The 22,757-nt window shown below is 44.8% G+C and overlaps 1 protein-coding gene across 16 annotated transcripts in view; it reads right to left on the bottom strand.

Annotated features, from left to right (window-relative positions):
• LOC100651096 (forkhead box protein P1) overlaps window positions 1-22,757 on the bottom strand; it is a 216,643-nt gene that overhangs the window by 44,070 nt on the left and 149,816 nt on the right. The window contains exon 1 of one of the 16 annotated variants that reach the window (XM_048411482.1): window positions 8,842-9,151. The exons of the other annotated variants lie outside the window; for them this stretch is intronic. Coding sequence (XP_048267439.1) covers window positions 8,842-8,937 — 96 coding nt within the window. The 5' untranslated portion in view covers window positions 8,938-9,151. Of the gene's footprint in view, window positions 1-8,841; window positions 9,152-22,757 lie in introns of those variants that run through there. 16 annotated transcript variants of the gene reach the window in all.

Below are 22,757 nucleotides of genomic sequence, written 5' to 3'. Positions count from 1 at the left end.
AGTGGAAGAAATTGCGAGATAAAGAGCAAGAAGGGCGAGTGGAAAGCGAAGGGGCGTGATGTATATCGGTCTTTTACGAAAGGAAAGCCTCGTAGAAGTCTGGGATACAGGGATCAGGTCGTTCTCTCTCAAGACACTACTTTTTTCTAGAGAAATTAGTTTCCACAATGGGGTGGCGATAATCTTTCTTTTTCCTGCAAGTATCTAAATCTACCGTGAACTTGAGAATATCGAATACTACAATTTGTTGAAATTACTATACAATAGTTAGAAAGTATCATAACTCATGTATTGGAAAAATGCTATCTTCTCGGGAATAATTAACTTCCATTATCCATAAGGAACGACTAGCGTCAAGTTCTGTATTTTTATCTAAATTCACCGTGAATTTGATCGTTTACAATGAAAATATTGAATACTGGGATTGCTGAAATTACTATGCGATGGATAGAGCGCATCCGGATTCAATTTCACGTATTTCAAGAAAGCGTGCGAGAAAAATGGGATGAAAAACACGCAAAAGAATATATCGAGTCTTCGGAGAAAGTCAGTGGCGGGGATCAAGGAAAGAAGTGGACGTCTTCTTTCGCTCAAAGACGATAGTATTCAGAAAGTCTGCTGGTCAGTTGTAATGAATAATGTCCACATCTGTTCGGGACGTCCCATCAGTAACTGCTACCCTCTCGGCCCCGCGACATCCTTTTGCTTCACCTTGCTCCACACCCTAAAAACCATTTCCACCCCATCGCTGCTTTCTCGCTCGATTTCGCTGCATATCAAATTATGGAGTCCTGAATGGCCGATCGTCGCCTGCTGCTGCTGCTGCTGCTGTGTGTGCTGTGATATATTTGGATATATTAAATTTTTTTCCCGCTCGAACATCTAGTCGGGACCAAGCGCGTTTATGTCCAAGCGGAATCGATATACGATCTGTCCACCACAGGGGAATTCGATTCTTCTAACATGCTAGGCAATTCCTCCGAATCTTACTCATCCAACATCATCTTGAAACAATCTCTCGTATTCTTGAATCTTTTTGAATCGTTGCTCTTTCGCCTCGTCACTTCCAACTCAAGTAACTCGAACAATTCTGCCTTGAAAATTCCCCGTTCTTTTTTTTTTATTAATTTACCCCCATCTTTTAATGGAAGCTCACCTCGATTATAAAGGAAAATGCGGGACAGAGTAAATAACTTGAATTTTAAAGGGTTATCGGCTTGTATAAAAATCGACAAACAAGCATGGCTACCCTTCGGTCCACCTATTCGCAATTCTCCAGAAAGGTCGAGCGGCTTCGTTTGCATACTCGCCGACACCTTGCGTGTCCATTACGCGGGGGTGGCAACGACCGAATGCCGGGGTGACGAGCAAGTGGACCAAGGGGTGGGGGATCGGGTAAGAGGTGTGAACCGTAAACGCGCCACGTGCGGCAAATGGAAATGGACCAAATATCGCTGCAAACACTCGACCGTGCGAGTATCGATATACGACGCACCCTCCTCCATCTCTCCCGGTCTCCTGATCCCCCTTTTGCTACGAGCAAAGGCACACACGCGCGCACACAAAGGACCACGATTCCACGGTCCGTTTGTCGTTTATACTGGCGCACCAGCCCCGCGCCCACGCCTCACACCTTCCTTTTCAGCCTGTGCACACGGCCGAACGTCGACTGGACGTTCTCGCCCTGTGAAAATTCACCGGTCACTCGAATCCATCAGGTATCCACAAAATATCGCAAGGCACTTCTCCCTCCCTTTCTCTTTCCTCTGGCTGTTCGTTTCTCCGCGTTCAGTCGCGTGCACGTGCGTAAAATCACGCGAACGTAGGCTTTTATCGTCATCGGGGTTGATTCAGATTCCACCCTTGAGATTTAACTGAACTCGAGGCTACTAAAGTGGGTTTCTTTCATTCACCCCTTGCCCTACGATATTTCTAGTAACTTACTAATCCAGTTAGTTGTTCGTTGTACACCATATCGATATGCTACACGTCATTTGTATCTAATTTCTTGATACTAGGCTTCGTATCTCGTATGTATTATTTATGTGGAGTAATATGAATCACTTATCTAAATCGTTTTTTGATTGATCAATTTAAAATTGATTCAGAGTCTGGTTTCAGAGACATTTCAGATATCGTTTCGATTACTGGCAGTAAGAGACGAAGAATTGATTGTTCCCTTATTAATCATGGAAATTACTACCCTGCAGTCTGGCTACGTGTAGAGCTCTTATCTGACAATGATCAATAACGAGGTGTTAACGATCCTCTACGACGAATTGCACCTAATAATAAGGCCGAAACTGATCTTTGTAACAAATACATCGTATCTTTATAAAATCAAAGCCATAAACCGATATTGTAACAAGATATACAAGACAGCGATATAAATACGGCTATAAATTTTCGATATCATCAGATAAGGAGTTGAATTCCAAGAAACCACGTTCGATGCTAAATGGCTCGGAAGACAGAAGGTCGTAAAATTTTCTCATTTTATACTTTCCATTAATTTCTCTGGCTTCCCACCAACGAATCGCGTCATTTTATTTCGCCTGCAGAGTTAGTGGGTCAACCGTCCACCATATTTTCAAGGCCCAATCAATCAGGTCGACGATACAAACGAACGTAGTTACGCCGTTACGAGTTGGCCGCATTCAATGCATTAGTGTGGAGAATTAACTGGATTCTGGTTGTCGCCGCGGCCAAAAAGAACCCCTTATCTACCTCGAGGGTGTAGGAGGATCACAAGGGAAGCAGTTTCGCCTTGGTACGATTCGTCCGTCCGGTTTATCCATTCATTGGATTCGCGAACTGGTACGGAAAACGGACCGCGTGTCCAGAAAACACACGAAATCAAAGAGAAACGTGCACGCAGAGGACTGTGGCAAGATAGAAGAAGGACAGGATGAAACAGAGGGCGTGGAGGAGGGATGAAGATAAAACGAGCGAGTGCTTCTAGCTAAACAAATATGTACTCACGTACTCATTCACCTATCTCTCAGTCAGTTCTACCTACGCTGCTACAGCCCTTTTAAAGACTTTTCCCGCTGTCCGGGACTCTAACCTCCAGCCGTCATCCCTACCAAGTCCCAGAGAACAGTTGGCCGTGCGTACCACAGGGAGTTTACAAGTTCGAGGAAGGGAGAAAGTAAGAAGTGGGAGAGACCGTTTCTCTGGCTCTTTTCGCGCGTTCGAAACCTTTCTAACCGCTCTAGACGTTCCGGGCAGACGTCGGTCCACGTCGAATGTCTACCGCGATTGTGATGGCCGGCTGCAACGTCATTCGCCAAGACTTTTCAAAGAAATCCGCGTGGCTGTACCGCGAAGAGTCATTCTTCCACAGGATAGATCTTTCTCTTGTGAGAAATTAATTGTTATCGAATTAGATGTAATCCGAAGCTGAGATTTCATGTAAAAATTACGAATATTATGTAATTGATTAAATAAAACAATATATGACAGTATATGAATCGATTCATTTTTATATCAACCAAACTGATATTACTTTGCTATCAAGCTAATATTTTAATGATCTTTCGGATTCAATAATGAAATAATAAATAAGAAGCTTAGAGCAGAAGTAGCGAGGATAACATTTTGTAACTTCCACAAAAGCTGGGAAATTTAAATACAATACTTTGGATCATGGCGGATATTGTTTCCTCATTTATGGAAAAAATATATCCGATCTACTTTTCTATTGAGTCTTTGAAATAAACCTATATAAATATTCACACTGAAAAATCATCAGTAGATTTCCTTATATCGCGGTCCGCTAGTCAGACAAGCCTATTCTACTGTACAATTATTTCGCTGTCGTATTGAGAAGGGAGGTTCTTTATTAAGAAAGGGAACTCGTATAGTCCGTGCTGTAAATCCTGAAATCGACTAAGCAAAAACGTTTCGAACGACTACGTGTAGGGGTCGAATTTTTTTTCACGCACTCGGATGCATCGATCCTTCTCCAAGAGCCACCTATATATCCTTCCGGATCTAAATCCACGAAGGATTTTGTCTGACGCGGCTGGTGCTCTCGTGATTCCCCAGGAATCCTACGAAAGAGAGAGAAAACCAGGTCCGCCTATTTGTTTCGTCGCATCGTGTATTGACACTGCGCGACGGTAGGCGTCGCGGCGATAATATATCGACGACCGGGTGATATATGCCTCGCAGGAGTGAGTGGCTGTGCAGAAGAAAGACTTGTCTCATAAAGTATAGGGCGATTTGTCACGGCAGTTTGTGATGCGACTGGGAGAGAATAATCCTCTGGATATCATCTAGCACAACTTGCTCCCCTTCTGTGTTCTTTCTCTTTCTCTCGCATCCTCTACGAACTTTTCACCCCCTCCGTCCTGAGAGCGGATTATTCCTGACCCGCTGCTATCACCCAACCCCCAATCGTTCCTCCCACGTGTTCTTCGTTAGTCTCGTTTCGACGATCCTACGAATTACTCGCCGTTTTACCACCTCTCCTTTTTGTCTTCGAAATTTACTCGAGATATAGGAATCTTTGGAGCCGAGTATTTTCTTCTGGCTATCAAAAACATCGTCTCGATGGGATAGCGAATTTGATACATAAATGTTATCGAAAGAGGAGATATTTAGTGTTATGGTTGGTTCGTTACCGATCGATGGTTTAATTAGGAAGTTTCCTATTCTATGTTTTAACGCGACGTTAGAGTACCAGCTAATTTTCCACGTCCGCCGAGTGTCTCTATCGTACAGCGTTTTACTATTCGGCCGTTTCTTCGGCCCCCCTAGCCATCCCTGGCAACCCTTCCCATAAATTCGCCGTTTCCAACTGGCCGATTTATAATTACCGCTTTCATATAGGCGAAGTGTAATTTGCTTGTGTAAATTCTACACGCCTCTCGTTCCCAAGTTAGCCGCGATATTTCGCCAGCGAGTACACCCGGTCGTTCTTCAGAGCCTGGCTTACCGATGATAACACTTTTGCCTGGAATTTATCTTATAGTTAGGTCGGATTCTTCGGATGGTAATTAATCGACTTTGCTGGATCAAAGAATGGCTTTTTCCTTGGCGATATCCCGCGGCTACGTTGAAACTCGATCGTGATTCGATGTTCGTTGCAACATAAACGTCCTGCACGGAATTACAATTTCATGAGGTTCATAATAGAGACAGCCTTCGTACGATGTAACGAACGTTTTAATTCCCACTGCACGGCTACTATTCTCGTGTACGGTGGCGTTATATTTGATCGCTGGATCGAACTCATTTCACACATGTGTACGACGTCTAATTGCAAAATACGGAGGTGTGACGTGCAGGATCGTGATGCATCTCGAATCCAACGATGATATATATACCACGAGGCGAAACGGTGTTCGCAATAGCAGCCGCGGACCGATTACATTTTAATGGGCCGATACATTATTCAAAAACCGCGGTTTCCTTATCGATCAAACCACCACAGCGGGGGTAATAATATGCATTGTCAGAACGAATTAAAAAATCAATCCGAACACCATCATCCCATCTGCATTTAGCGTACAAGTCGTTGGTCGGCCGGTGAATTTTACATTAACTACACCTATTAGCGTTCGATGTAATCTGTCGCCTGTGTGTGTACGAGTATTTTTATATACCTATTAAATATAGATCGTGTCAAATTACATTTTCCTCGAGATCATTGGGATTTGTAAATGCTGAATTCTTTCCCTGTCGATTAACTCCGTCTTCTTCTAGCTCGAAGTACGATTATAAACTTGTCTAAAAATATCATGTATCAAAGTTTTTCATTCCAACGTGTTCGTTGTCACGGCGCAGCAGTTAATGACGTAAATTAAAACTAAGGTACTAAGAGACGTCGTTATAAATAAAATTCAACTACTGTCAATCTTTCAAAATATTCTAAGGGAGATGTAGGATGACTATAATAGGATGAATTCGAGATAGAACTGTTTTCAAGTGAATATTTATTTCTGACAGTAGTAGTCGTATTTCTCTAATTCTAATGTTAGTAGAATATGCATTAAAAATTGGAAGCGTATTCATATCTCTTTGTAGTAGATTTTACGATATGAAATGAAAATTTAGCGTAAGAATAGCAAATAAGGAATTCCAGTAATAAAAGCAGCAACACTAGGAAAAGAATTTCAGCAATAAAAAGAACTGTGCAAGGAATACCACGCAAATAAAATTGTTGACGATAAACAAAGTAATGCAGAAACATCGTAGAAGGAATTCCAGCGATAAAAGGAGAGCAGCAAGAACATCACATAGAAATTCCAGCATCAAAAAAGAGTCACTAAAGAAAGGATTTTAGTGGTAGAGGAAATTTGCAGGAACACCTAATAAAGAAATTCTAGCAACAAAATGAATAGCATAAATAGCATAAATATACGAAAAGAAAGAAATTCCAGTCATAAAGTCGTGCAAGGACATTAATAGCAGGATTCCAGCAGTAAAAGAAGTAACGCAGAAATTCTGAAGATGGAATTCCAGGTAAGATAAGCAATCCAACGTTAGGGAAAGATTCTAACAATAAAAATGCAGTTCCAGTTATAAAGAAAGCGACACGAGGAAGAATATTAACGGTATAAACCATAGCTATGCTACACGCATCCTGTCAGATTCTGAAGCTATCAGATCTTCATCTCCTCGTCATTGTCACACGCCTCAAATAGGTTTTTCATTCATGATCAATTATAGGACCTCGATATACTATAAAAGCTATATGATTGAAAAGTATGTAACGAAGGAATTCCACAGAAACTGAAATTATTGGATTCTAAGGGTTAATCATCGCTGGCGAAACCAACATCTAAGTTTGATCGACTCCCCTCTAGAATTATAGGACATTGTATCGATATCGTAAAACGATGGGCAATATTTCGCAGCGGTTTCGTGCGAACGGTGGCGCAGTAGCCACGCGACTGTCGAGCAGGTAGGAGCTTTCAGCTTTTCGAGCATGGAGCTTCGAGGTTTCGCGGTTTCGGCGGGGATAGGACGAGGCCGGTAGAGGAAAGGGCGACCTGAAGGGAAGGGGACAAGCGTCGGCGCCCGACGATACACTACACACCCGACACAACGATGAGTTCACCGATCTCAGTGCGTGCCACGCGTCCGACATGACAGCACGCACCATTCTCACTCCGCATCCAACAACCTCATGCAATTTCCCAGCTCTACCGTTATGAAACATAGCAAAGTTTCTGATCAAAATCTTCTGAAATTTCTTAATCGATAAATCTGATATAATATGATATTGATAAGTCTATTAACAGCAACGTCAAGTTTTAAAAGTAACGAAGGAAATGTTAAAACGATGTAATACACTCTATTCTATTGAACAGTGATTCCAGTTTCAAATTTAATCGTAGATTGAATTAAATATAACAGCGATCAAGTTTAAGGATAAATAAGTAAATAGTCCATTTTTAGACTACTCTACTTCAAGCTACTTTTTCGTTTAGGCGACTAATTTAGTCGCTCGGGTTAAAGTACGAGGAAAAAGAGAAACGGCGAGTTACGAAAATCGTTTTGCGCGTGATGAACTAGCGACAAGAGGGAAGGTAGAATTCCCCGCGATGCACGATATGAAAATTGATGCCGCGTGGAAGAACATAGCTGGCGCACGGGGCGTCAAAAGAACATCGAGTTCTCAACCATGTCGTTCCCATTCTATATTCATAACCCCGCCATTATCGGAGTCGGTAAATTTGCAAGAAGTTACATGAAAACATGCCGCGTGTACACCGCCACCCGTGTATCGTTCCTCTGATCCCGTGAATTATGCAATCGCCGAGAAAAAGTGGCAATTATACGTAATACGAGTACGACACGCGTTTCATTAACGTTTTATCGTCAACTTCCAGTGATTCACAATACGTTGGCAATTGTATCGCGCGAATAAAAAAAGTAGGTAATGCGCAATGTACGACAATTTTCCTATTGCAATGGAACGTTATTATCTCGTGGAGAAAAAAAAAGAAATTAATTTCCTCTAAGTGCGATCGTTTCATCGACAAAGTATTGTCGGTATTATCTCGTTTTATAGCAGGCAGACCGTACGATGCTGTCAAGGGAACGCAGTGTTTACGCTTTATCGTCCGGCAAGCTGTTTTCCTTATCGATCGCGATTGTTATCAGGTCATCTTGCAGGCCATTGCTTGCAAATGCATCTAGCCAGGCTGCGACTTTGTGTCACCGTAAAACTTGCTATCGAGGCGCAAGACGACTGACTCGAAGCTTATGAAATCGTTTCCCGACGTCCACTTTTTATATCCCTTCTTACATTTGACCAATAGAGTTCAGCAAGCTTCTAGCGGCATAAACGTTTACGTCGCAAAGAATCACCGAGTAGACTCGCGAGTTTTGGATAAACCACGATAGAAGATTTTAATCCCTCTCTTGAACTTGTCTCTACTTTAAAGATGTAAAAATGTCTCTTTATATAGTGGAGACATCGAATAAAATTGATATGTTCGAACGCAGATAAAATTCGATATCTAAACGGAAGTAGATACGGTCGATCAATGATCGGACGTCACGTATGCTAGACGTGCTCGTTAATTCGACGAATATAACGAAACAAGTAGGAATCCGATCAAACGTCAACATCTGTCGTGTTACATGCTATTTACACGATAAACGTTTACGATACACTGGCGTAAGACGTCACGAAAAGTAAGCGCGATTAATAAATGTTACGTCTCAAGTCACGTTGCGTTGTTCAAAGGTTGGCCGCGAACATTACGCAATTCGGTTGACATTTTGCTCAAAGTTCGGTTAAAAAGCAGACACTGTATATTTGAATTGATCACAAACACGTCTATTTGTGAATCGAATCGTAAACGTTCCATTTACTTACACGATTTCTTGCATCGTCGACCAATTATACGCACTGGACACGAGACTCTGACTCACTTCTGTCACGATCGGTTTCCGCTGCGTGTAATTGTGTTCCATTACTCGTATACCACTATATTCGTCTCCACATATCGTCACTGTTACGTCCACTGTCACGTTCACGAGCGTTCGTGGAAACCTTTCATCGAGTCGCCACCGCGGGCGTGCACATCACTGCCGGGGCACAAAAGCCACGCGGAACCTTCGATCCATCGTATCATTCACTTCAAGTCACTGTCTTCTTGCTGCTCGAGGCACGTGGTAAGATCATGCACGCTTATTCACGCACTGCCTACACTGATCGAAAGAGAAAGATTTCGAAAATCGATTCAAACAGAGAGAGAAAAAAAAGCAAACAATTCCAAAGGGACGATCGACAAGCTTCAAAACGAGCGAGGTTTCAAAGAGGAAGGGAGAGGTCAGTGAACGTTGGTATGAGTCTATCAGTTGAAGAGAGATGAAAGGTGAGTGTATGAGTAAAGGAGAGAGAGGCTATAAGAGAAGGAGTGGGTTCGTACATATGTATGTTCCTATATACGTGGCTATGTACTATGTACGTAGATTCTGAGGAGAGCGGACGAGAATGAAACAGAGAGTGAATGACTGGATATGAAGAGACAGGTTGGGTAGGGAGAACGAAACGTACCCGAAGTGTCGGATGGCCGCGCCGGAGAGATGTTTGGATCGCGTGGTCTCGACCGGTTGTCTCGAGATATGCACGGTTAGTAGGCGATATCGTGTTTGGCTCGGTGCGCGAGCCAGGCCTCCTAGGGAGGCCACGTTACAGCAACAGAGGACCGGGAGAAAGACAAAGAGAATTGTCGAGGGTGCGAGAGAGAAAGGGGGAGAAAGTGGTGGCGGGAGTGGTAGTAGGGCGACTTGCTGTGTTGTGTCGGATGCTACCCGGTAGCGAGTACTTGTTGTTGAGATGCCGAGTGTACGTGGGGGTGGGCGAGGGTGGGTGGTGACGACGCCGGAGAACAGTCGTAGGCGGTGTAAGCGAGGGAGGAAAGCGGCGTGGAGCGGGGGGTGGCCAAGCCGAATGGCCTTGCGCGCAGTAGCAGCTACAGCGGCGTTGCTGGCGGTTGCTCGGTAGAGACGAAAGCGCGGGATAAGGCGGTGGTTACCGATGGAATAAAGGAGATGGAGGAGTTACCGGGATCAGCGTATATCGCGGAAGCTGCGCTGGAAGGGGTGGAACCCTGGCAAGATGTTGTACGAATTGCCGCGAAAGCCGCACCGAAGGGCTGTCTCGTTAAACAGCGCACGCAAAACACAACTGGGTCGCAGTTTCGTTTGTCGGCTAGCGGAATTGCAAGTGGGAAGGGAAAGAAAGGGGGAAAAGATGCGTGAACGGAGGGGATGGCGCGTGTTGCGCCGAGGGTTAAGACGGGTGAAAGAATTCTCTTTCGGACGACGATGTGCAATAGGGTGTTACAGGAGGATACGATACCTTGACGGCGTATCGATGCTAGGCTCGAGAAACGTGATGACGATCGATGACGATAGAGATAGTAGGTATAGCGAGGTCGCGTCGAGATACGAACGCGATCAGACGATATACGATACGAGACACGATAGTAGCTCGGGCAATATACGAGCGCGGAGGACGCGGCGCGAGTGTACACGCGGCGCGGATGCGCGCAACTCTGCGGGCGGGCACGCTCGGCTACGCTGTTTTCCTCCCTGCCGTTAAAACAATAATGCAATATTTAACCATACACACGAAGAGAAAGAGAGGGAGAGGGAGAGAGAGAGAGAGAGAAATCGAGAGACAGAGAGGGGAGAGCTGTGGCACGATGGCAGTGGCGGTATCGGGGCGAGAAGGCATCGGCGGTAGGGAGATAAGGAAGGTAGGGGTGAACGTAGGGAGAGCGGATGTGGGCTTTCATTTCCCCTCTCCCCTGCAAAATGCCGACCTCCGCGAACATGTCTCACTCTCTTTCTCTGTCGTGTTCTCTGTTGCACACGTTCTCTGCTGCTTCTCGCGCGCCCCGTTAGTTGCCTTGCTTCTGCCTCGCGCTTTTCTCTCCTCCGCCCTTCTCCGAATCCATCCCTCTCGATTTTTTTCTCCCCCGATCTATCCGCCTGTCTCGCTCGTTTGCCTTTTTTCCTCTTCCCACGGGTTGCTTTTTCCCCCGCGAGCGTCTCTTTCTTCGGCGTGCTGCAAGCTTTTAGGGGGAATCCTCGCCCTGCACCCGCGCCGCTGCTTTTATGTGACGCCGCCGGTAACACAGAGAGTGCGTGCATCGAACGGACAGAGAAAGGACGTCGGGATCGGCACGAATGGAAGAGCAAGATCGAGAGGGATATGTGATGTGTATACGTGTGTATACGACAGTATGTACGCGTATACGTGTGTATATATATCCGTGTGGAGGATACAGGGGCGGGTGCGAGGTGGTGGGAGAGCCGGAGGCGGCGCACGCCTCTTTTCAAGCGAATACGTGGGGCAGCAGAGGCTGGGGTAGCACCAGCTCTAGACGCATTCTCCGAACGATGCAGGTGGGCGAGCGGGCTTCGGAAAGGAGAGGAACAAACCAACGTGCACGCGCTGCACTCTGTCGTCTGACTGCCTACCGACCGCATCTCCTGTGTCTTACCGGATCGTTTCACGTAGCCATTCAAGGAAACGATGTTGGTTCCGGTTTCTCAGACTCTATCTCAAATTACTTTCTCTTTTATTGCATGTATAAATAATAATCAATCGTTACTACGTAAATAATACTATCAGATATTATTCAATGGACTTTCCTTGTTATATTTTCCAGACGTTTGTATACTTTAAATAAAATATATCAGGTATTCGTACTTTGATGTTCAAATTTGTTAAAGTTTTCTTCTAAGAAAAAGACGTATTCTAATCGTAGAGTGGCACGGGTCAGAAGTTCAAGAGGTTAACATTCGTTTAAATAAATAATCGAATGATATCGACATATACGTTGATCGTAGACTGATCCCCCGATTCGTCGAGTCGAAGGGACGGATATCCCGTGTCTTGACAGTTGCCTTAATTAATAGCGGCGCGGAGGTTCCGTCGAAGGCCATACGTTAAGCAGGCAAGGGAGATCGAAGTTTTTGACACGAAAATGTCTCGTAAAATCGTGCTCGAACTCACGTCATAAATTTCCAGTGTAATTCCAAGAATAATCGTCAAGAGCAGATGCTGCTAACAATAAACCAGCTACGGTGGATATCATCGAACAGTCTACTTGAACATTCTAGAGCCGATCCATTGATATACGCGGTGGCTACCGTAAGTATGAACATAAAACTATGTCGAACATCGGTGGCAAGGGAAGTAGCGACCGTGTGCATAGTTAGAAACCGGCCGCAAATATTTCCGTAACACCATGCACTTGGCAACGTTCACTTGCCAAAATTTTCTACATTGAAATTCTTCGCTTAGAATAATTCAGAACTAGGAAGTATATTTCGCGAAATCTCGACTTAATATAGCTGCATCTATTTACCGATATAATCACGAATATATAAACTGTCAATAATTCTCAAGATCAACCGAAATACGTCTGCAACGTTAGAAATAGTTTCTAACCCGACCACGTTCTATACCTCGAAGAAAACCATTCCAAACGATGTAAACCCATAACTATATCTTCTAGCTTCAACCTTGAAGATTTCCAATTATCTTCGAGTACCCCAAAGTCACATTTGCATTCATCCAAGATAGATCATGACCATCCATCACGTTCCTGATCCACGCACACACGAAGAACAAGTGAATTTACATTTGGCTGCTAGCTAGAACTTTGGATGCAACATCCGCAGCCCTAATTCGAGGTGCAAGAGCTGTCGCATCAGTGTCGGTTGTCGCGACGGCCGCGCCGTTTCTTTCCCCTGGAATGAAATAAGAGCCACGAGCTGCATCTCTTCTTCGCCGAGGCATTACTTTTTCCAGCGTCGCCCGACGTAGGGGGGTGGTAGTGGTGGTGGCTGATAGCGGCCACGCCGATACGCCAGGCGAAAAGGGTCATCCCGGGGAGGTAGCAGCCTCCAGCGAACGGTGATGCAGCAGCAGCAGCAGCAGCAGCGGCGGCGGCGGCGGTGGCGGCGGAGGCGGTGGTGTGGCGATGAAGGGGTGGGTGCAGAGTGTCGGAGGTAGCTTCGAAGTCCAGAGTCCAGATAGCGGTACACTTAGCCGCATGTATAGCCGTTCTCTCCGGAGGATAGAAAACGCTCGGCTGCAGCGAAAGACGAAGGGAAATAAAGAGAGAGGGAGAGAGAGAGAGATGAGAGAAGCAACGAGGTGAGGGATATGGAGGGGTATAGAGAAGAAGGGGCGTGGGGGTGGTGGCCACCCCTTGCAACCCCCCACCAGCGCAGGAGTCGCGTCGCCTCGGCTCGGCCAATAAGGAGGCCCGCCGACACAGAGACAATTCAAATGCTGCGCCAATAACAAACGTCTTTTGTTGTTATACGGCAAACTTTCTTTTCGCCTGGTCCTCTGTTTGTGCCGTCCCCGGAATGCCCAACCCCGTGGATTCTCGTACCCACCGTACCCGTAGTTTCCTCTCCCTCTGTTAACCCCCCTTTTGCTCTCATCGTCGTCGTCGTCGTCGTCGTCGTCGTCGTCGGCGGCGGCGGCGGCGGCGGCGGCAGCGGTGGCGGTGGCGGCGGCGTCTAGCCTCTTTCTCTCTTTTTCCCTTTCGTTCTTGCCTGCCGGTAGTGCGCGTCTCCACCACCCTTTCCGACGACTTTGTTCGGGGCATATTTTCTTTTTTTTCTTCTCTCCTTTTTCTCTCCGCTTCGCTCCTCTCTTCCTTTTCTTTCTTCTCTCCTTTCCCCGGAGCGTCAACATATTAAAACGGGGGAGGGTCGGGTGGCTGAGATCGGGTGGGCAATGCTGACTCTGCCTTTCCCCGCTCTATGTGTTTCTTTCTTTTTCTCGTCTTCCACGTTGTCTACTTCTTACTCTTATTCTTCTCCCGTCTCCTTGTTGTTTCTTTACATTCTTCTCCGGCGGCTTTAGCCTCGCGCGCCTCTTTGAAACTTCCGCCACTCCGTGGTCTTCTTCAGCGAGCATTCTCCCTGTTTGCGCCGCCCAGTCGGTTAATTCCGATACAAACTGCGCCTCTCGAGGCGTGCCTTCCGTGACGCACCATTTGACTTCTCTGGACGCCGATTATCTTCTGTGGTACGTCCAAAGGAAAATTCCTCCGACTAACGACAAGTCGATAAGAATGACGTAAACTCTCGTACATATACACATGCACGCACACATACAGCGATAAATCGGAATATGATTGTTACTGGACGATAGGAAAGATGCGTTAACAGGTTCTTTGGTCCCGCGCTCCGAGCTTTTCCATTATGTTCGAACGTCCAATTAAACCTTAATAAAAACTCGTCGATCGACTATGGATAATAGAGACGCATTTGAATGTAAGTTCCAGCAGGCTTTCCAATTAAGAGCCTCCTTCTTGCGCACGATTCGCCTCTGTCCCGCGCCAATTCGAAAATCATAACTTTCGATGGAACAATAAGTCCGTCTCATTGAGCCCTGTCCTGTCATGATGCCCTGATCGAGCTCGGTCGATCTACTCGGTTTAACTTTCCCGGTCGAGAGAAAGGAGCATCGCCCTTCGTCGTCCGACAATTTCGGCAAGAATGAAGCGGCGGAAGGATAAATATTCATTGACGTCTTCATCAAGAGTTTTATGACTCGACGAGGAGGCGGTGACACCGAGGGCCTATGCTACCCTTCGCCAGCTGTTTCAATTTCGTCCCACGAAACACAGACCTAAATACTCTCCCACTCAAATGATAAAACTGCCATCTTTTTCCCCAAAAGTATCACAGTGCACAGTTCCCTGAAGAATAAGTGTAATAAGATATAGTAATTGTTCAAATCTTTCGAATTCTGAGATTACCTCCGACTGACACGTATCAGTTTATAATATTAATATAGCTTGTTCTTTGAGGTTTCTGCGATTTATAAAATATTTAATTTTACAATTTTCTTTTTCTTCGATTTACAACGAAAGAAAGCAACGAATCGATAACGCGACGGGACGATGAAGAAAACGCTATGCGGGCAGAAAAAGAAAAGAAAGGAGAAATCGGAGGATATAGTCGAAACGCGAGGAAGCTGCGCCGCGAACACGGTGGCAGGGCGGAAGGCAAAAGGGGCGGCAAAATTGAAATTTCTTCGCTCGAGCGACGACGCAGCAACTCATAAAAAGTTTAAACGTTTCATTCTAGTCGGCGGGCCTTGCCGCGCGAGTCTTGCCTTTTTCCCAATATAAACTCTCTTTTCTCGCTCTCGCCCTGTCGATTGACTACCGGAGCCTTTCCACTCGCCCTGATACGACTCGGTTATACCTATAACCCTCTTCTACCTCTCCGGCTGGTTTTGCTTCGCGGAGATGCTTACGGCTGGCAACTTTCATCCCCCCTAGAGAAATTAGGAGCTTACTTTGCTCCTTTCCACCGTTGTGGCGTAGTACAGCCCGCCCGCACGCACCACTTCTGCTTCTCGACCCTCCCCCCACCGGTATCGTAAAACCCGAGTTTATCCGTGTGTCGCCTCTCCGCACGCGCGACAATGACTTTCTTCGTGTCTACGATTGGATTACGCGATTTGCTCGATTAAATATTTTTCGAACGTATTAGGGTGACGCGATGTCATTGGAATATGATTTAAATCCAAGAGGAATGATCATAAGATCCTATGAAAATTTCTCATTCATTCTGGCTGATGTTCTAAAATGATGACCACTTCTTGTCCTTTCTTAAATCAATTAAGAATAATACAGAGATTTAATTAATTACCCAATATGTTTAAAAAATATTATAAAAAGAGCAGGAGTATATTTGGATTAACAGATTATCTGTGGAGCTCGAGGGAAGTTTGTTGAATGTTATTATAAATAATGTAACTATTAACGTTTACATTTTGTAATAAGAAAATTGAAAATATGTATCCTTTGTATCTGATGCTAGAAATGTAAAAAACGACAACGAAGCAAATAAGTCGTTTATCTTGAATTTTTAATCCTTCTGTTACATTGTCGAAGAATTGAATGTCCTTGTAGATTTGTGTTGAATTTGCACATGATTTCGAATCTTCTGTCAACAAGACAATTAAGCAAAAGTTTATGTTAACAGGATGTTTTAATTCACAATATTTTTAGCTGGAGGAAATCCGGCGGTTTTGTAAAAATATCTGAATGTCAGTGGAGGACGATCAGCCGGTAACGTTTCTCATCGGGCGGTCACTTGCGTTATCGTTTTTTCCGTTAACGAGATGCCCGTCATTCCTGAACTTGCTCCGACAGTGTACCCGCGTAACGAACTCGCGCGCGAACCATTCGCTACAAAACGGAGATGCCGGCCGACAGCCGATGGCTGCTTTAAAAAAAACCCGCGTGTCCGAACAAATACTCGCGAATAGGCGGTACAATGGTAGCCGTCAGGGAACACAATACAGGAAGCTTTTTACCCAGGACCAACGCGGAGGTTGCCGCTGACACGAAACGAAATTTAATTCCCTGTCGAAAATTCGCGCGGGTTCAGCATTATAGATCCTTCCGGCCCTATCCGGATCTCTCTTCCATTCGAATCAACCCAGCTAAACGATGAATGTGCTACAGATAGTTACAAGCTTTCCACGATTCTTGCTAATTAAAATTTCTGGCCGCAACTTTTTCACGATTGCACAAAATAAATTTCTAACCAAACTCTCCGAGGAATCAAATCCCGCAAGACTTATCCCGATGAATTTAAATCCTTTCTCTACTTTTTTCTTCGTGCAACGATACATTTTCTTCTCGATTATAAAAAATAAATTTTCAATTAATTCCACGTTTCGAACGAAGAAAATAAATTATGAAAAACTAGATCGTCAAAAGTCGACTCTAATAAATTTGGCTTTTTGTTTCTCTTTTTTTTTTTCGTGCAACAATTCGCTCCAAGTGTACCGTTACTTCGGTTTAATACAAAATCACGGAGGGTGTACGCTAAACACGGTTGGATCACGGGATACTATGTAGACTGTTTGTAGATTGCTATGTATTCAATCACGAGCGGGACCGAGGGCAGCCGAGCAGGGTTGCTGATTCTTGTTTGCCGATATGCTGATGTAATTATTATATTGGCTCCATCGTAGGCGCAGCTTCTTATTATTTGCCGTATTAATGCTGGCGTCGTTCATTAGCTGGAAACCCTGTCTACATTGGGTCACACGCATGCCTGCGTACGTGTGTATAGGTGCTTTCTATTCCACGGTGTATTCACCGCAGACACAGGACACAGTTTCTCGTCGATGAATCCGTGAAACCATAGGAGAACAAGAGAGAAAAGGAGGATCACGCCGAAAGAGGATGAATCGGATTGAGAGAGCGTTTCGCGGCTCAGATTGTTTCGTCGACGGCATTCTATTATGAGAGTAGGGGAGGATGGGCATCACGAATAAAAGAAAAAATAAAAATGGAATATACGCGGAAAAAATGGATGTTGCCTGGCTAGGCAAATATCGTTGCCACCGAACCAGCGGCTGGAGACACACGACCGATGCACGTGGAAATTATTAAGCGGCCCGCCGCCACCGCCAACGTGCCCGCTGCTCTTCGACTATCGATAAATATTGACGCTGCCCGTTACGGCAGGTATTACGGCCGCGTGCTGCCGGGATTTCGGCCGGCGTTTACGAAGATATTCTCTGAATTTTCTCGATGAAGCTTGCCCACCAAGCGAAATACCGAATCGCCTATGGAAACCGATCCCCACTTAATCGATCCCCGATTATCGTTAAATAACAATAATTTCAAACGTATACTGTGGTTATGGGAGATCTAACGTTCTGGCGACGCCATGGATAATTTCGTTAAATAGAATCACGGGCAAATATGAATTTATTATTCAAAATTTGGGTAGTATATCGGTCATGTCATAAAGGGGTAGTAAAATCAGTCAGGAGTTAAAGCAAACACGATTTGTCGGGACACGCGAATCGATCGGAATACGAGCAGATAATAACCTGGTTTACGAAGAATCTTATAATACAAAGACGATCTATTGTATATAGTACATGTAAATGACAATTTATATTTATATTTATATCGTAACTTTTCTTTCTCAATTTGTTAAAATTGTAATTAACATTTGTAATTTTTTATCCATGAATAAAACAACGTTGTCACAAATCGTCATTGCGTTTGATTACACAGTAAAATCGTAAAATATAATGCAGTATACCATCCTAAACTATCGGTCGACGCTTCTTCATGATTTAATTTATCACCTCATTACACAGTCGTATCACAGTGTATTCTTTTCCTTTCAATCCTCGAAACTCAAAATTACGTTACCACCACATCATCCTCTAATTTCTCAACATTAATCCCTCGCCATTCGTGACGCCAACGTATAAATCACCTAAATTAAACTAGTCACCCTATACCTACGAATTCCTAGACATTGGCGATCGAATCGCAGCACGAGATCCTTTCGGTTGCTTATAGGTCGCGAGGGTGTCAGAGTCGATATCTTGCCGGCTCTGTGTCACAGCAGGGACGCCGGTTTCCCGAGGTGGTGTGGAAGGGTGAGAGAGGGGTAAGAGAGAGAATCGACGACGGGTAGGGTGGATAACGTCGGGGGTAGGTGCGGCTGCGGGTGTTAGGGGATGGGTACGAGCGAAGGGGGCATGATTAGCATTACACTCTGAGCCTCGATGATCAATAGTGGAAACGTCTCTCCCTTCATTCTCATTCTCTCGCTGTGTTAGCCTTATCTCCCTACCTCCTCTCGCTTACTGTCTTTCTCTCTTTCTCTCACCATAGAGCCTGCTGCCTCCTCTCGCCATCGGATATGCGCGAATCTCCCACCCCCACGGAACCGTTTTCTACCACCCCCTGGTCTGTTCTACCTCCGACTTTTTCTCCGTCTCCTCCGCCCGGCTGGACGAGCTTCAGCTCCGGTGAATCGGTGAAAACTATGCACGGGTTATGACAACGAGCCATGTACGGTGTTGCGGTTGACGAGTCCCTAGGTTACATTCCTGCAAATCGTTTCATCCTTCATTTCCTATATGTCCTCCTCTGCTGCCCCTCGTCGAGGTTTCGTGCAGATTATCGGTGATACTCGATTTTCCCGCGATTTTAGATACACCAGGGCTGGTTGGAAATCTTAACAGATCTATATTTTTCTATAATATTTGCTTACGCGTTCTTTTTCCATTTCCACGTGTGCGCATCTTCTGTATTTTTGTATTTGTATTAAGCGTGATAATATTTCTATGTCTATACAGTATATTAATTGCATTATCCACATACGTTCGACACGACATGAAAGAAAAATAATCCCCCAAATACTAAAATTAATATTTCAATCTCCGAGTGCCACAATAACACACGATAGAACAAAACATAACATCTAACTTTCAAACAGAATTCTATTACTCGACAAAATTTGATCGCGATATAAGATGGCGCTTATATTCCCGTTGCTTTCTTATACTTCCCGAGAAAACTGCAGCATCAGCCGAATCATGCGTGCGGTATCTTCACCCCCCGGTATACGTATGTACGTGCTATCGTATCAGCTACATAAAAGACCGAGATTCACCCCGAGCGCGGCATCTCGAATCTATAGAGAAGTTACACCTTCGTCGGCCGGCGGCGTCCCCTCAGAACCCCCTGTCAGGGGAACCAAGGGAATGTTTTATTTGACGGTGTCAGCAACCGGGAGATATTAACCGAACAGCTCTCGCCTGCTGGAATTATGTGGGCGGTCGTGGGTGGCGCGAGATTCGACTTCCATGGAATTTCCGGAGAACGCGTCACTGTGGTGAAAGAGCAGGATGAAAAGAGACGTAGCGACGAGGAAGACGAACGTAGACGAACGGCGACAGGTCACAATCGGGAATTTACACGAAAGCAACCTTGCTGTTCTACCGTGCTACCTCAAAAACCAGTTCTTCAGCGTCTAACTACGAATCTTCTTTTGCTCTTTACTTCGTTTAGCTATCTGGCTTCGTATCGAAAGTATTTCGCCTATAACTCGCGTCTCCGTCGCGCTTTACAGTGGAGGGTCGCCGTAAAGTTCGACAGTGTGGACCATGATCCGTGCAAGCATTAGGGAAGCAGAAGAGTGGTCATTTTTGGAATTGCTTTTGGGATCGTAATTCCTCGTAGCACTCTTACAAAGGAGATAAGAAAGCTTGGTCCCTTCTGGGCCAGAGGCATCAAGCATCAAACAAGAAGTCTCAAAATCTTCAAGGTGTACGCGAAGAGTGACGTTTGGAAGAGTACGCACGAAAAAGTTTCACGACGGTAATATCGGGTACCAAGATAAGGAAAGGGTTATCGAACAGGATCGACGAATGAAGATTCTTTCATCTTAGTAACAGTTTGTTCAGGATACTACTTGAAAGAGCGTGCAGAAAACGTACTCTGTCATATATTTATTATTCTATTAGCGATCCAACGTGCCGGTTTGACTGGACAAAAGAAAACGTTTGGAAAAGAAGAAGTAGAGGACGAAGATGAAGAAAAAGAGAGAACAGAGAGCGGAGCTAGTCCGCGGCCGAGAAAGGTTCGCCCGAGTATCTCAGCAAGCGAAGAAAAGGATCCGCTCAGACCGATACCGAGTCAAGCAGTCAAGCTTGTTGACTTTGGCTAAATATTGGATGGCAACTGCAAATATTCGCCTCTGAACTATGCTCGTACCCCGTACAGTGCACCCTCTGCGCGAGTTCAGATCACTGTGCTCGACTAGAATCGGTGAAGCTGACCAATGTTAGAACTCGACCAAAGGAAAAGCACTTTGCATTCTAAATCGAGCCACAAAACACTTTCCACGTATGTAAGTGTACACACATCGTAAACTTGAGAATCGAGCTACGTACGAGAACGAGATGGATTTCGATTTTCTACCTTCGAATATACCATCTTTTTGTCCGATGAGTTGTCGAATGACAGCCAATAATTGTGCCAGATAATTACTGCGGCAAAAGATCGAATCCCTTCCGATCATTCTCCTTTTCTATTTCTGTCGTTTTCTTTCTCTACCCTCCCAGCCGCTCGTTTCTTCTCCCGCTTTGACAATTTCTTTCATCGAATCTCTTTTCGGTTCATTTGACGGGGTGACCTTTTTTCGCGCCTGCCGCACAAAGTGTCGATCCATCGTTGTCCTAATGGCTGGCAGGCCACTCGTCCTTATTGCAGACTTAATTACTGGCTGAATCCAGAAAGTTATAATGGCCAACAAGGAGTACCTCGAGGACCCCGGCCCCTTTCAACTCGGCCGCACAAATCACCGTCGAAATAAAATTTTCTTAGTCGAACGATATTTCAAGTGACGCCGTTCCGTTGCTCTACGATTTAATCTGCGAAATCTAGCTTCGACTTTCGTTGCCTTAACTACAGATGAGAGCAACAGTATTCGTTTCTACGTTTGTTGTTTCAATAATTTTCCATTATCCAATTGAAATATCGTAATACCTTTATGGATATTTATATTTTGCATATTTTTACGTCAAAATTTATGCGTAGAAGATAATTAGCGAAAGAAATTCTATTGCAAAAATTCCTTTACGTCGATAGACATCTGCATAAATTAAAATGCTAGTAAAAAAAAAAAAAAAAAAATAAAAATAACAAAGGGAGAAAGAAGCCGATAAATTCAAAGAATTCGATTCAATGCAAGAAGCCTTTATCCTGCAGCAGCTTATCGTGCGTGTGATGTAGTTTCCGAGAGATACGTTTACGAGCGACAACGTAACGTGAAACGACAGAATTCGAAAGGCGCGTTTTACCACAGCAGAGGATGCCGTTCGAATCGAAAATCGGTCCACGAGGGGTAAAGGAGTCGGTGAACGATAGAGGAAGAACAGGGGCCAGAAACGGCGAGCCTAAACAATATCTTGCGGCAATGTAAGGAGCGTCTATTGGGCCATTACCGACGGTGGCTGACCATTTTGGCCATTTGGCTTGGACAGTGCTACGTCAGCGCTCCCGATTCTCTCTCTTGTTCTCCGCCTATTTCCCCTTTCCTCCCTCGTAGATTTCCACTCTTATCCCACCATTTTCGTAGTGTCCCTTTCATGCACCCTGCATTGTTAGCAAGGAATAATTCTTTTACAGGTTAACCTGGGAAATTCGAAAATTCGAAATTCCAAAGTAACCGAGAAAGAAACAGAATAGAGAAATTGCTCCTAGGCAATTTTATCTTTCTTTCTTCGTTTTTTGCTTTTTTTCTATCGGAGATACAGTGCCATGTCTTAGGTTTTTGATTCGATGACGTTTTAATAAGAACGAATGGGAAATGGATACGGAAATTGCGTTCCATTCCCCGGCGAAGTTTCGATGATCGCGCTACTCGATCTCTCCATAAAGATCGCACGCATGCGTATCTATATTTTCCACGAAGGAAAGAAACAGCCAAGTTCGAAGATCCTGAAACGGCGATAGAGCCACGATGATATACGACCGGCGATAAAACGGAGACATTGAAAGGCCACGATCGATCTCGTTTCGTTTCTTGGTCCACCATTCTTCCAGCGTTCTCCCTTTCCTGCGACCCACCTTCCACAATGAATCGCGCGATTCATCGATCCACCAACTGAACTTGATCGAGATTTTACAGGGCTTTCTCCATTGCGAATCTCTCTTACAAGCTACTCTTCGATACAGTTTGAATCGAAAATCCGTCAAAATTTCCTGTTACCTTTTCTACATCGATCGCAGAAGAGAGAAGAATAGAAAAAAGAAAGAGAGAAAATTGTGAAAGTTGAACATTGCATTAACAATCGTCTGGTAGATCGATTTTCTTCTCTAGCGACCATAGAGGAAAATTTCTCGAAATTCGTTATACCGTCAGCAACGTTCAGCTCCCCTCCCCAAGTACAAACCAAGAATCAT

The sequence above is a fragment of the Bombus terrestris genome, chromosome 13 (genome assembly GCF_910591885.1).
Source record: "Bombus terrestris chromosome 13, iyBomTerr1.2, whole genome shotgun sequence".
Taxonomy (NCBI): domain Eukaryota; kingdom Metazoa; phylum Arthropoda; class Insecta; order Hymenoptera; family Apidae; genus Bombus; species Bombus terrestris.
This window is presented reverse-complemented; position numbering and strand designations above follow the sequence as displayed.